This window comes from Candida margitis (assembly GCF_024628925.1).
Source record: "Candida margitis strain CBS 14175 chromosome Unknown scaffold3, whole genome shotgun sequence".
Classification (NCBI taxonomy): domain Eukaryota; kingdom Fungi; phylum Ascomycota; class Pichiomycetes; order Serinales; family Debaryomycetaceae; genus Lodderomyces; species Lodderomyces margitis.
Genome location: NW_026261810.1, coordinates 282,637 through 297,125, shown reverse-complemented (window position 1 = coordinate 297,125; position 14,489 = coordinate 282,637). Strand labels below are relative to the sequence as shown.

At 39.1% G+C, this 14,489-nt stretch overlaps 5 protein-coding genes across 5 annotated transcripts; 1 reads left to right on the top strand and 4 right to left on the bottom strand. All coding sequences in view use genetic code 12, as the record gives it.

The window, feature by feature from the left end:
- Nucleotides 1-404: 404 nt before the first annotated feature.
- On the bottom strand, nt 405-734 carry CANMA_002750 (uncharacterized protein; the record flags this gene model as incomplete). Its single annotated transcript, XM_051814853.1, has 1 exon — nt 405-734. One exon carries the CDS (start codon nt 732-734, stop codon nt 405-407), a length of 330 nt encoding a protein of 109 aa, XP_051671721.1.
- A 2,826-nt stretch (nt 735-3,560) lies between these two features.
- Nucleotides 3,561-6,659, bottom strand: CANMA_002749 (uncharacterized protein; the record flags this gene model as incomplete). The annotated part of the gene is made up of 1 exon (XM_051814852.1): nt 3,561-6,659. The coding sequence occupies one exon, from the start codon at nt 6,657-6,659 to the stop codon at nt 3,561-3,563; it is 3,099 nt and encodes a 1,032-aa protein (XP_051671720.1).
- Nucleotides 6,660-8,528: 1,869 nt separating this feature from the next.
- Nucleotides 8,529-10,982, bottom strand: CDC24 (Rho family guanine nucleotide exchange factor; the record flags this gene model as incomplete). Its single annotated transcript, XM_051814851.1, has 1 exon — nt 8,529-10,982. One exon carries the CDS (start codon nt 10,980-10,982, stop codon nt 8,529-8,531), a length of 2,454 nt encoding a protein of 817 aa, XP_051671719.1.
- Nucleotides 10,983-11,855: 873 nt separating this feature from the next.
- On the top strand, nt 11,856-12,815 carry TFB3 (TFIIH/NER complex subunit; the record flags this gene model as incomplete). The annotated part of the gene is made up of 1 exon (XM_051814850.1): nt 11,856-12,815. The coding sequence occupies one exon, from the start codon at nt 11,856-11,858 to the stop codon at nt 12,813-12,815; it is 960 nt and encodes a 319-aa protein (XP_051671718.1).
- A 99-nt stretch (nt 12,816-12,914) lies between these two features.
- RMT2 (protein-arginine N5-methyltransferase) lies at nt 12,915-14,249 on the bottom strand (the record flags this gene model as incomplete). Its single annotated transcript, XM_051814848.1, has 1 exon — nt 12,915-14,249. The coding sequence occupies one exon, from the start codon at nt 14,247-14,249 to the stop codon at nt 12,915-12,917; it is 1,335 nt and encodes a 444-aa protein (XP_051671717.1).
- Between the last annotated feature and the right edge of the window lie 240 nt (nt 14,250-14,489).

The following is a 14,489-nucleotide window of genomic DNA, read 5'->3' as shown; positions in this document are numbered from 1 at the left end:
TATACAATCAAACTATTTACGTGGAAAACATTAAACAGCCGATGACACCAGAGCTTACAAAGAATTAGCAGAAGGAGTCTCGCTATGTAGTACAACGGGGTCAAAACTTATCCAGCAGTTGTTATCACCTTGTACTATTTGACTTCAAAACTTCTGAATTTTGGTGACAGCAATGGCCTTTCATATTTTCTTTAAATAAGTAGTAATATCTACCATCTACTACTGTTGCTCTTAGACATGATGTATTAAGATCAACCTTCTCGGTAAATATCAACAGTTCGGTGTGTAAGTCATATTTTGCATCTCCCTCCTATAATGCGCAAGCGCAAGCGCAAACCCTATACACATCAATATCACTAATATGTCATTCCAACAGGAAAGTTACAACCTTGCCTACTCTTGCATCAATTTTGTATTCCCTTTGAATGGCTAAACAATTTCAACCCCGTCCAAGAAATAAAAGCCCACCACCAAAACGCAACATAAATACACCATAATTTAATCACAAGATCATCAATTATTTGGAAAATGTGCGTTAACTGTTCATGTAGTGATGTCCCTGCCATTGGCGATATTATGAATTGCCAAAGTTGGAAAAATGAATTTATAGTAATGATGAAAAGTAACCATGTTGAGACTAAAATTGCGTAGCCGTAAAGCTTCAAATTGGGATAGTACTCATATGATTCATTGGAATTGTGAGAAGTGGTAGTTGATGGCTCTTTAGTTGCCATGTAAGATGGTATATTTATGGTGTTGTCTTTTCGATATGTCTAGTTTTGGCGATAAGTATGACTTCTTTTTCTAGTGAGCAATGTTTTTAACGCAAGTACACGACTTATACAAATACGCGTAATTTTGGTTGAATGGTTGAAAAAACATTGGAGATATGTTCGAAACCAGTGTTTTTAGAGATGATAGTAAGTATTGATAGAGAGAAGGGTTTAAATTCTACAAATTGTATCAGTTTAAATTAAATAATACCTTTATTATAATATATATAAAAACGCATATAAATCGACCTGCAAATTGCTCTATTAAAATTCACACATATCCAAAACGATACAAGAACAGCCTATTTGATGTGATTAAAATTTGTGGGGGAGTATGATGACTTCAACACTGATTTTTTTATAGAAAAGTGTGTAACATGCGATAAATACATAATAAAGTTGTCATGTGATGAGCAGATAAAAGTGGAGATAATGTTATACTTCTGCCAAGTATGGTACATGTGAGAGTATTGCTATAATTGAGGAGGAACAATACAACTTGTGGGGTTTAACATAATGTAAGAAAATAGTGAAAGGTATTTTGCAACAACAGTATTGTATGTTCAGGGATAACACCAAAAACTTGAAACAATTTCAAATATTTTTTGTTTATTTTTCTGTATTCATAGACAACACCTGTTGCTATATGTGTGTTGTATTTTGATGTAAAAATCACTGTAAATCTTTTCAATGTCTGTTGTCAATCAGAATACTCCACTCCGACCTGTAAATCTCCAAATATATTACTACTATCATCAATTAGTCATATGATAGATACCCCTGAAGGCAAGCTTTGAAAAAGATGTCGTATGAAACAGTTTGTAGTAGATGGGTGGGTAGATATAAATACAAGAAGTAGTTCTTAATATACAGAGAAGGGATATAGTGACTATTTATAAACTTCTCAGTACACCTTTTTGTAGTACATAAAATACACACCCACCCACATGTATCACATTTGTAAATATATTCAGCAGAAATATTTGTGGGGGTAGTTGTGTGTGGCGTTTTTTTAATTGCTTTGAAGCAAATTGTGTCGTACGGTACTATTAGAACCAAATGTGGTTGTAAAAAGGGCATTCATTCTTCCCCACCTACTACTATCCTTAACTTTTGTAATGTATCAAACACTCATAGGAAAGGATTACAGATGTTTTCAACTAATTGAAGCCTCTTAGCTTTTGATTAATCTTAGTTGACAAAAGTAAAGTCTGTCGATATAAAGGTATACTGTAAGCAAATTTATATTTGCATTATAAAGGTATACTGTAAGCAAATTTATATTTGCATTATAAAAACACACACACCGTATTTCGTTCCTTGAATTTGAAATGATATCATCACCAAGTATTATTCAGATATGATCTAGTAGGGTTGACTTTACAACAACCACAACAACACCACACTTTGGTTTGAAATTACGCAATAAATTACGCTTCCCCTTTTGTCAAACAACGTAGCTTTACCTCAACTACTTTTGTTGTAGAGCTAGAAAGTTAAGGTTTACAACATTCAGCAGTATAAATGTATATATGAACTAAATAGTGTTACACCATAGAGTACAGGTGTTACCAATGGACAGGCGTAGTTGGACTGTTAGTGGATGATGTATAGTTTTACTCTGTTAAGAAAGTGGTTGGGTGAAGTACTATTAAAGTATCTCACATTTGCTGGGTAGAGTTGTTCAGAGTTCATTGTTATCAAGTATGTAATTCACTCCTTAATACGACTAGACATAGAGATATCGTACAATTTTGATTACAGAAATAATACCTGTCTTACACTTTGAAGTTTAATGATTACAAATAAAAGCATAAAGACGACGAAAATACTTACTTTCATAATCTTCAATATGTAACCGACCTTAACAACCTGTTGTTGGAAGATTTAATGCTGCAGCCCTAAAGTTCTACTCCGAAAGTATGTGTTGATCTAACTCAGATATCTTGAGATAAATGGGGCTCATGATCAACACACACTCAGTCTAGTGAAGACCAAAATTCCTAGTGTAACAACATTATATATGGAACATGGTGATTACTTTTGAAGTAGCTTCCATTCTCTCCTTTCTCTAGACACTAGCGTAAGAACTGAATGTATTATCATCGTAAAAAGAACTTTAAGCAAACAAGGAGTGATATCCTTAAAGAAATAAAAGAAAAAGTAAAGTTTATAAAAATTGAAGAACTTTGCAGTACTCTTTATAGTTTTTTATATTTATTTTATTTTCATTTTTTATTTGAATTATAATTTTTTTCCCTTCCCCTCTTTGTCTTTGTCTATATTATTATTTGGTTATTGTCCTGTGTAGTCATGATAAATGTATTTCAGTGGGATTTGATTTGATGGTTTAAACAGACCTTTTGCTAAACGACCACCACAAAAGAAATTCTCAAATACCCCTTTGTTTATTAGTATCCAAAAAAGATCTAACTGTTTATCTACAGTTACATTGTAGAGGCTTACTACTTCTTCACTACATATTCAAGTAAAAATCTAGTTTCAAATTGCTTGCTGTGGAAGAGACTAGAGAATTGTCAAAACGAAGAGTAGAACTACTATATAAAGTAGTCAAGAAAATCAAAAAATAAATTGAATCAAACTAAATGCTCTAACTAAGCAATACCGAAATATAAAATCACTTTGTGAAACGAAAACGTACTAAAAAATCCCCTACTCCCTGCTCTCTCAAGAACTAAGAACGTAGTTGTAGCTTAAAAATAAGTAATTGAAAATACCGAAACAACAAAAACTTAGACCGATAAAATGATCAAAGCAGAACTGTCATTAAATCAACACAACAGCAGCAGCCATTAAAACAGCACCTATGGAATATTCCATAGCAGTACCAGAACCGGCAAGTGCCGAGATCTGAGGAAGATTCAGTTCAGCTGATGATGATGACGACGAAGCTTCGCCTGATTCACCCACAGAAACAACTTGTACCGATGGTGATGGTTTCTCCGTTGATACAGCACTCGATCCAGGAGTAGGCCCATTAGCACCACCAGAAGGTGCATTACCATTACCTGATGATCCATTACTGGCTTCACCACTACTACCTGTAGATCCTGGACTCGATGCACTTCCAGAGCCAGAGCCAGAGCCAGAGCCAGAGCCAGAGCCAGAGCCAGAGCCAGAGCCAGAGCCAGAGCCAGAGCCAGAGCCAGAGCCAGAGCCAGAGCCAGAGCCAGAGCCAGAACCGCTGCCAGAACCAGAACCACTGCCAGAACCGCTGCCAGAGCCAGAACCACTGCCAGAACCACTGCCAGAACCACTACCAGAACCACTGCCAGATCCTGGACTATTGCCAGAACCGCTGCCAGAACCAGAACCACTGCCAGAACCGCTGCCAGAGCCAGAACCACTGCCAGAACCACTGCCAGAACCACTACCAGAACCACTGCCAGATCCTGGACTATTGCCAGAACCGCTGCCAGAACCAGAACCACTGCCAGAACCGCTGCCAGAGCCAGAACCACTGCCAGAACCACTGCCAGAACCACTACCAGAACCACTGCCAGATCCTGGACTATTGCCAGAACCGCTGCCAGAACCAGAACCACTGCCAGAACCGCTGCCAGAACCAGAACCACTACCGGGTCCATTGTTAGTTCCAGATCCATTACCAGGCGCATTATTAGGACCTTCAGTAATGGTTGAAGTAGATGCTTCTCCTGTTAAAGGACAATAAGTTGTGTATACAGTAGTACCTTCGGTGATTACAGTTAACCCTGTAGTTTCTGTAATTGTGGAACAGCCTCCATGTGAACAGGAGGTGATGGTAATAACTGTAGTGGATTGAACGGTTGAAGTTTCAATGATGGCGGTGAATGTTGGAGCTGAAGAGGTTGGAGGGTGTGCCGAGGAACTTGGTGGATGAGAAGAGCTTGGTGGAGCTGACGAGCTTGGTGGTTGGGATGAACTTGGTGGAGCCGACGAGCTTGGTGGAGCAGACGAGCTTGGTGGTTGAGATGAACTTGGTGGTTGAGATGAACTTGGTGGAGCTGACGAGCTTGGTGGTTGGGATGAACTTGGTGGTTGGGATGAACTTGGTGGAGCCGACGAGCTTGGTGGAGCTGACGAGCTTGGTGGAGCTGACGAGCTTGGTGGTTGAGATGAACTTGGTGGAGCTGACGAGCTTGGTGGTTGGGATGAACTTGGTGGTTGGGATGAACTAGGTGGTTGAGATGAACTAGGTGGAGCTGACGAGCTTGGTGGAGCTGACGAGCTTGGTGGAGCAGATGAACTTGGTGGAGCAGATGAACTAGGTGGAGCAGATGAACTAGGTGGAGCAGACGAGCTTGGTGGAGCAGATGAACTAGGTGGTTGGGATGAACTAGGTGGTTGGGATGAACTAGGTGGTTGGGATGAACTAGGTGGAGCTGACGAGCTTGGTGGTTGGGATGAACTTGGTGGTTGGGATGAACTTGGTGGAGCTGACGAGCTTGGTGGTTGAGATGAACTTGGTGGTTGAGAAGAGCTTGGTGGAGCCGACGAGCTTGGTGGAGCTGACGAGCTTGGTGGTTGGGATGAACTTGGTGGTTGGGATGAACTTGGTGGTTGAGATGAACTAGGTGGAGCTGACGAGCTTGGTGGAGCTGACGAGCTTGGTGGAGCAGATGAACTTGGTGGAGCAGATGAACTAGGTGGAGCAGATGAACTAGGTGGAGCAGACGAGCTTGGTGGAGCAGATGAACTAGGTGGTTGGGATGAACTAGGTGGTTGGGATGAACTAGGTGGTTGGGATGAACTAGGTGGTTGGGATGAACTAGGTGGAGCTGACGAGCTTGGTGGTTGGGATGAACTTGGTGGAGCTGACGAGCTTGGTGGTTGGGATGAACTTGGTGGAGCTGACGAGCTTGGTGGTTGGGATGAACTAGGTGGAGCTGACGAGCTTGGTGGAGCTGACGAGCTTGGTGGAGCTGACGAGCTTGGTGGTTGGGATGAACTTGGTGGAGCAGATGAACTAGGTGGAGCAGATGAACTTGGTGGAGCCGACGAACTTGGTGGAGCCGACGAACTTGGTGGAGCCGACGAGCTTGGTGGGGTTGACGAACTAGATGGTGGGGTTGACGAACTAGATGGTGGGGTTGACGAACTAGATGGTGGGGTTGACGAACTAGATGGTGGGGTACAGTCACAATCCCAGCAGAACTGTTTAAATCCCCAATGGTTATGAGTGCAACTATTCAACAAATTAATCAAAGTATTCAAACTTCTCTTATCAAACGTAGTTACTTGACCAACATCTTCACCTTCTTCAACTCCATTATTTCTCTTGTTGAACGACAATTGTTGACTAAACAAAGATGTTGGATCAAATGTTGATACAAAACCAGCCCAAACATTAACATTATAGTAACTTGTTGCTTGACCAAAAACTGAATTCAATGCTTGCCATCCAAGACCAGTTTGTTTAAAATTGTACCAGACCTTAAATCCATCCGGGAGGCAGCACTTTCCATTCTTTATTTGAGGTTTGCATTGAAATTTAGTTGACCATTTGAATGGATTAGTGATTGGGCTGTTACCACCTTGGCTATAAATGTTGGCATCATTGACACCGGTGCCACTAAAGTATACTTGATTAATGTTTTGGGCAAAGTTATCATTCAATTGATCGGATTGATCAGCTTCGTAGTTGGCAACAACATTGTAAGTACCATCGCCATTCTTCTCAACACCAGAAACAACAAAAGCAGCATTGAAATTGACATTGTTGTATTGGGGGTTGTAGGTGCTGTCGCAATAATAATCATTTACTGTACATACAGGTTTTGTGTTTGGTGGAGTGCAGTCGTGGAATGAATTCTGAAAGAAAACGAACGATGCTTGTGTCGAACACACAAGGTAGACAAACAACTGGGTAGTCGAGAGTTTCATGGTGTAGGTTGAGCGATTGACAAATTTGATGATGGTGTCATTATAATGTTGAGCTCTGGGTATTTGAGAAATGTGACTCTTTATATAGTCTTTGGTTTGTATTGCGTGCCCTTGTTTAATTTCATCTTTGAAGCATACAAATTTGCTGTGGTGCACAATTGAAACTAGGTAATCCTTGCCCGTAGTCAACCAATGTCATGCTCAATATTGAGCCTTTCGTTTTTTTGTAAATGAAAGCAACAGGAGGCGTATGAAGATCCCATAAACCACAAGCATTCAATTTGGTGCTACTGTTGCCATTTTTGGTCATATTAGATCCATAAATGGTCGATTTGAAAACATTATTCCTCCTTGAAACGTTTTCCTTTGGAATTTATGTATTGCTAGCTGCCGTTGTATATAGGTGTAGCGTAGTCATAAAACTTGTTGCCAGCATGTGAAGTGTATCTGTTTTGTTTGTTGTTCGAAGTTCAGGGTTTAAACTTTTTGTTTGTTGTTCTAGTCGTTGAGTAATTTAAAAGCGCACGTTCGCTTAAATTAATGCAAAGCCTAATTTCTTTTGTTTCTAGAGTTGAGTCTTACGAAAAAGGGTCCAGCCTCGTGAAAGTAGACTACACTTTTTTTGGCGAAAAGTAAATACTCCAAAAGATTCTCAACAACTGGAGTTTGTATCTAGAAAGATGTATCACACATATTGAGAAAAAGAATTTTGCAAAATAAGAGTAGAACCGTCTTACAATACGTTGTTTTTAAGATTTTTTAGTAGCTATAGGCTAAGTTTAAAGGTAACCGATCCTGCACGTTTGACCACAAAAAGTGATCTACAATACGATTGCTTATGCCTCTCACTTAGTCGCAGATGGGGAAATTTATTTTGTGGGCTGACCACAAGTGATTATGCAGGACTCAAGACGACGGTACGCGTGTTGTTAAAGATCCGTTCTGAGGCAGTTCCATTTACGATAACTGAAATTCAAAACTCTTTCTATATACTTGCGATAACAGGATGAAATTCGAGGCGAAACGCAGTGATAATTGTTATAAGTAACTAGTACACCATTTTGTGTCGCTGATCAGTACCACTCTTCGTAAATGAGCAAATTGTTTTTGTACACCTTTGCTTCGTAAGTAGGTGTTGTTGGGGGAAAGGGGCGAAGGATCAAAACACCCACTTAGCCATAAAGTCCATTGATACTAGGTAAACACTACATTGAGATCTTTGATATACAAGGTAATAGTATCCGCTTCTGCTTCTTCAGCTTATCTTTTACTTCAACTTTGAACGGTTTCTCGCCGATATTTTCTTGGCTGTAACGTATTGAAGTGATTTCGGGATATAAATCAATTTCCCTAAGATAAATAGAAATAAGCTTACAAAGTTATAAAAACGTTTCTGGTTAAAGAAAACATCTTTTAAATTCATTATCCATTTTGCTTTGATAGTGTGAACGCCCCGGTGTAAACTTACAAGTAACAGTTCCGTAATTCTTGCTGATAATAAGGCGGCGAGTTACAGGGTGCACAATACAACACAAAACCGAGATTGTACTATAATTTCATGTGAATCACTTCGTATTACCGTACCTTCAGCTGAAAGGAGCCCCCCCCCCCCCCAGCTTGGTTGCCTCACTGGTTGAATGGAAGGGGAGGTATTTTCATTTCAGTGTGGGTTTGCAAGTACAAGTGTTGTTAATATTTCTCTATGGCTTTAGTTATGAACCTCAGGGGGAACACTCCATCATCGCAACATATTTCGTAAAAGAGGCCAGTGGAACTACTATTGAACTTGGAATCGATCCTAACAAAAAATATATATTCAAAAAGAAGCAACTTCTCTAGTGAAAAAAGACTGTCTAAAAATTTTATTATCTAAGATACCCATATGGTCAAACTACGACCATCACCCAAATCATCAATCGCCAAATTCCAATCTTCATTTGAATCCATCACGACAAAATCGCCATCTTCATCTTTATACCGCAACTTACTCACCAATATATCCTCTTTAATCAAATCATTCGTGGCCACTTCACCCGATATTTTTTGATACAATTCATTGAATCGAATTTGATTACTGACGACTAATGGGTCAGGAAGCTCTAGCCTATTATAGATGAGTTTGACCTTGATGTCAAATTGTGGCAATGGCAAATGGGGAGCCGATGCCGATGAAGGCGTAGTTGATGCAGTAGTGTGGGCGTTGGAGTTGGATCCTGTTGATGAAATGCGTGACAAGTCACCCGACTTGACTCGTGTGCTTGGTTGCATCATACTGTATGTCGATGAAGAGGAGTAGTGTCTTTGCTGTGGTGGGTGTCCCGAAGATGACCGTTGATCATTGTAAAAATTCTGAGGCGACTCTGCCGTGGTATTATTTGACCCGTTGTAATCGTAAATCGACGAGTCATTGGTGTTTACTGAAGATTGAGAATCGCGGAGTTTGCGACTAAGATGATAATTCATTTCATTTGTTTTCAAGTTGCGGAGACACTGCTCCCATTGATTGCGCGTTTCTTCATTACGATACCTCAACTTGAACGATCCACTTTCCTTTTTGCCCGACCACGAAATCACCAATGTATATCCGTGATTGGATGAGGCGCTAATATTGTATATCTCCAGGATATACACACGTCCTTTCAACTCCAAGGGACTAGAATCATTAGTTCCACTGTTGATTGATTCTAAAAGGTTAGCTGTTGACGAACTCAATCCAGCACCAGAAACCTTCCGTAACCCAAGCTTAAATTTCTTCTCATGTTTTTCTTTATCTTTATCCAGCTCAACAAAGAAGAAAATGATTTTTTCAAAAAGGTACGCGACATATTCCTTTTCAGTGTCAGCATCGCGAACCCCCACTATTCCATGGTACAATAACTCACCTTGATCTTTTAGATTGAATCCACGCCAGTTCTTAACTCGCTCTACTAGTTTGCGTAAATACTCGACATTTTCGGCTCTTCTTTGTGCCTCATTGACTCGATTGGCCACTTCCTTCATTGCTTCTTGTGCTGCCAAAAGTTCATTATGCGAAGCAAATGCCGCATCCAGTAGATCATCCGATGAACCAAAACCCTCTTGCGATGTCTTGATCAATTCTTTCAATAGCAATGGGTACTTGCACAACCGCTGTATTGGCTTGAGGATATATGACTGTAGTTCAAACCCTGGGTCAATTAAAGTGGATGATTTTTTCAAGTTGGCAGCTTCTTTATTTATGAGTTCAATTGCCGTTAGTTGACCAATAGTCCATGGCTCATAAGTTTTAAAAGGACCAAGACTGGCGTGGATAAACACTGATCCTATTCTTTGATACCTAACAGGTACATTTATATTACATTCCAATCCATTTAAAAACCGTCTTTGGAAATCAACAATTTCGTTCAAGCTGGGAAACAATGTGTGTATTTGTTCTGATGATAGCAATTCTGCTTCAGCTAGTTGATTTCTATAAGTAACCATTAATTCCAAATCTTGAACGTATTTCCTCTCCGTTTCTATAATTTCTCTAAACACTTTGGAACGTTCATCGGTGATTTTCACCTCGACATTCAAATCATCTAGCGAGTCGTTCATCGAAGGTGCCTTTTGCCCATCTAGTAACTTATTCACCACGGAGATTATCTTTAGTAAATCTTGCGTACTATCTGAAAACACATTAGATATAGTAAACAATTCATCATCTTCAAATTGCAAGTTCAACTTCATAGCGATGATAAACTCGTAAACGGATTTCTTGCACACTCGTTGATCATCGGCACTGACAACCGTTAGCTTATGATCAGATGAAATCGTATTAAATAAAAGACACAAGGGTGCTCCTTGTTGAAATAGTTGCCACAATTGTGTTGCTGGATCCACACTTATATTGAGTGGTAACACACCGGCAGTGAAAGTCAAAAGACTGTCAGCAATGCTGCTGCCACTGCTACCTTGTGAACCACTGGTCCTGTTTGTAGTATCAGTAGTTAATGTTCCACTTCCATGCGAACTAAATGACGACATTGATAGTCTACTCATTGACTCGGTGTTCTTTTCCTGAGCCAAGGATAACGATTGTTGTTCACATAATTTCTCTGCCTTGTTGAATGCCAAATCCAAGAATGGTGGCATACCTTCAATGTTTTGCAACCTCCTTTTCAATGCCTCACATTTGTAGAATAAATGGTCCTGGGGTGAACTTTGTTTATTAAAGTTGTTTATATTTAGTGGGCCTGAAGAGTTTATCCGTGAAACAGTTGGAGATGAGTTATTACTGAATGATCTGTTTGATTGCAGTGAAAATGAGCGGGAAGGCTCAGTACGTTTTTCTTGTCTTGACATGGAATCGCTAATGTGTTGGGATCTAGTGTAGTGGTATAAGTATATATATATGTATATTGTTCTGTCTCGTTAGTTAAAGAGACAATTGGGGGAGGGGGGGGACGAATATAGTGGGTGTGACTGTTAATGAGTTGAACTCTTTCTTTAACTGTGAAGCGATAGTTAATAGTTATACTTATTTTAGATAATGGTTTTGTTGTTGTTGTTGTGGTGGTGGTGACGGTGGTGATGTTGGTGAAGGCTTGTGGTTGTTGTTTATTTAATTACACGCCCAAATATGATTAATTAATTTTTTCTTTTGGTCTCTGTCTATGTTTTGTCTCTGTTGAAGTTTTTTGTTAAAATTTTTTCTTTTTTCTTTTCCGGTTCCTCGTCTCTTTTTATCTCCTATTGAGATTCTATTTATCGTCTTTTACTGACTTTGTAGAGTGTAAAAAAAGGAGATTACAATTATAGAACAGTCGTAGCTTTAGGCAATTCTACTGTTACCGAAATGATAATTAACCGCTTGTTCTAAGGGTGGAAAATAAAAACAATTGACCGCTTGTACAGTATTGTTTTATGGATTCTGTGTCGTGTCATAAATTCAGTTGTCAAAAATAACAAAGTATACGCTACCAATTATTATTTCCTGCATATAACTTACACTATAAAGATAATCACAGATTTCTATAATCAATTAATAATTCTAATCATCACTACCACTACATCCATACCAATCAGTAATTATCCCACAAAATGCTACAAATAGCAGAAGGTTTGTACAACACCAACCCATCAACCACACTCCAGCTTACTAACTATCCCTCCCTAGATGACCAACTAAAGGACATGTGTCCCATTTGTAAAACTGACAAATACCTATCACCCAATATGAAATTCCTCATCAACCCTGAATGTTATCATAAAATATGCGAATCATGTGTTGATAGGATATTTTCACTAGGTCCCGCTCCATGTCCATATCCTAAATGTGGCAAAATACTTCGAAAGAATAAATTTAAACAACAAATATTTGAAAACTTGTTCATTGAAAAAGAAATTGATATTCGACGTAAAGTTGGCGCCATATATAACAAGACGGAAGAAGATTTCCCCAATTTAAACGAATATAATCAGTATTTGGAAAGTGTTGAGGATATAGTTTTCAAATTAAGTAATGGTATTGATGTTGACAAGACTGAAGCAGAATTAAACCAATATGAACAAGATCATCGAATAGAGATTATTGAAAAGACGATGCGAGAATCGCAAAAGAATGCAGATTTAATAAAGTATCAAGATTCAATGGAACGGTTAAAACAAGAGAAATTAAAGATTCAAAAAAGAATGGAATTGGAAGATTTGGAATTTTCAAAATTACAACAACAAGATTTGTTGGATCGAATGGCTAATAGTTCAATGACTAGTGAAGAATTGATTAAACAACAACAAAATCAATTATCAAAGAGGAATTCGCAACGTAAACGACAATTGCAACAAATTAACAACCAGCTCGATCAACAATTTAGTCAAACCAATCCATTATTGAGGAACCAACTGGGAGATGAAGATGCTGTCAGTTCAACGGTTCCATTCACTCCATTTCAAGGTGATAGAGAAGTTAACAAGAAATACCGCATGTTGCAAGTGCCGCAAACCATTGATGAGATTATGAATATTGAAAACCACACAAAGGGAAGCTATCATGATCCATACGTGTTTGGATTGGCCAAGAATAAAGAGTATTTAGGTGCTGGGTGGAGAATTGGCAATGTGTTTGAACATGCGTTGGATGAAGCATTTATGGGCCTTGGATGTAATATAGAAGTAGAGAAATCAGTACTGGTATAGAAAAGTAAAGTAGAGAATACAATGGATTTTTCTATTTTTTTTTATCTTCGAGGCTATGGTTGCGAAAAAGTAATAGATTTTATGTATCTGTATAGGTTTCTAAAAGTCTATGAATTTAACTTCGGGATGATAATAAGTAGGACATGACCAATAACTTCTCTTTACATTATCCCAAACACTTGCACCAGATTCATCAGTGTCTCCATTTGCTTTCTTAGTACCAGAAAATAAAGTATCGGGTACATCAACATCACTAAATTTACACAGCAATCCATAATTTTCCAAATCCAACTCAACCAATTTCTTGTAAACCTGATAAATCACTTGTCGATCGGCTCCTAACCCATTGAAGAATGAAAATACACCATGGGGCTTAAGCAACCCCACCACCAAATCAAATAAATCCAACATATCGGAATAGTGCTCAGAGAATGTATCATAGTAAATACCATTGAAGAAGGTACCTTGGCTCAACAATTTGGGCAATTCATCTTGCCAACGGCCGGCAAGTATAGTTACGTTAGGCTTATTATACCATCCATCAGTTTGTAGTTTTCTTAACACGTCAGGATGAGCTTCGCAGATGTAATGATGGGTAGGGTGTTGTGCCTGAATCATGGTATCGATGATGCCCATGCCGAAACCAATGTTTAAAATGTTGATTTCGGAATCGAGTTCTTGCGAATTGCTGTTGTCGCTGACGATGTAGGACCCTTTGAAGAGCGTGTTGGCGCCTAGTTGCATTATATCTGATTCCCACGACATCATTACTCCATCTTTGCGATCTTTTGTTATTAGGGCATCATTAACGTATTCCAACTTGGTGTTGAGATATGATTGTTGGTTATGCGAGGGTGCATCCGGTTCATCATCTGGTTCCTCCGTAGATGTTACACCAGTTGTTTCTTTTCCAATTGGCTTTGCTTCAGTTACATCATCAGTCAGGGTGTCATCTGTTGCCTCTTTACTGACCTGTGCAAATGCCACATGGTCTAAATCTTCAGTATCACTAATCACTTCCATATCGTACTCACCCACTTTTCTCAACAACAATTCGGCCCTTACTCCAGCATCAACAATCTGCAGGTATATTGGCAAGGTGTCCAAACCTCTTTCAATTAATATGCAGCCAGGTGTATTATTGTTTATATCAGTGAAAGACCACCCGGCACCATATTCAAACAAGATCTCGACAAGCTGCGATACAATTGCCGACTCTTCATCATTGATATCTTTTGGTACATGCGTACATATCAAATGCAATGGTGTTGTTGTTGTTGTAGGTTCCTCTTCTAGGCCATTGGTGAAGTTGTATGCTTCTTCAACGGTATAAGTGGCGGGGATTCCATTCTTTAAGTAATAGTTTAAATTATCAACATAGACTTTAGTTATGGGACGTTGGGGGAACTTACATAAAGCATGTAGATCTGACATATTATTTGGTTGATGTGATTGTAGTGTATACGCGAGAGGCAGTAGGGTGGGTAGGTTAAGTCGGAGTTAATTCAGCACTATGAAGCTTTTTTTTCTTCTACTTTTTCTATGATGATCATCTCAAGGGTCCCCCTCGCACACATACACACTCTCTTCTTTGTCATTTTGGTAAACGCTACCAATTTGAGTTGTTAGACGACACACCAATTATGGTTTTAAATGGGAAACATCAGCTGGTGT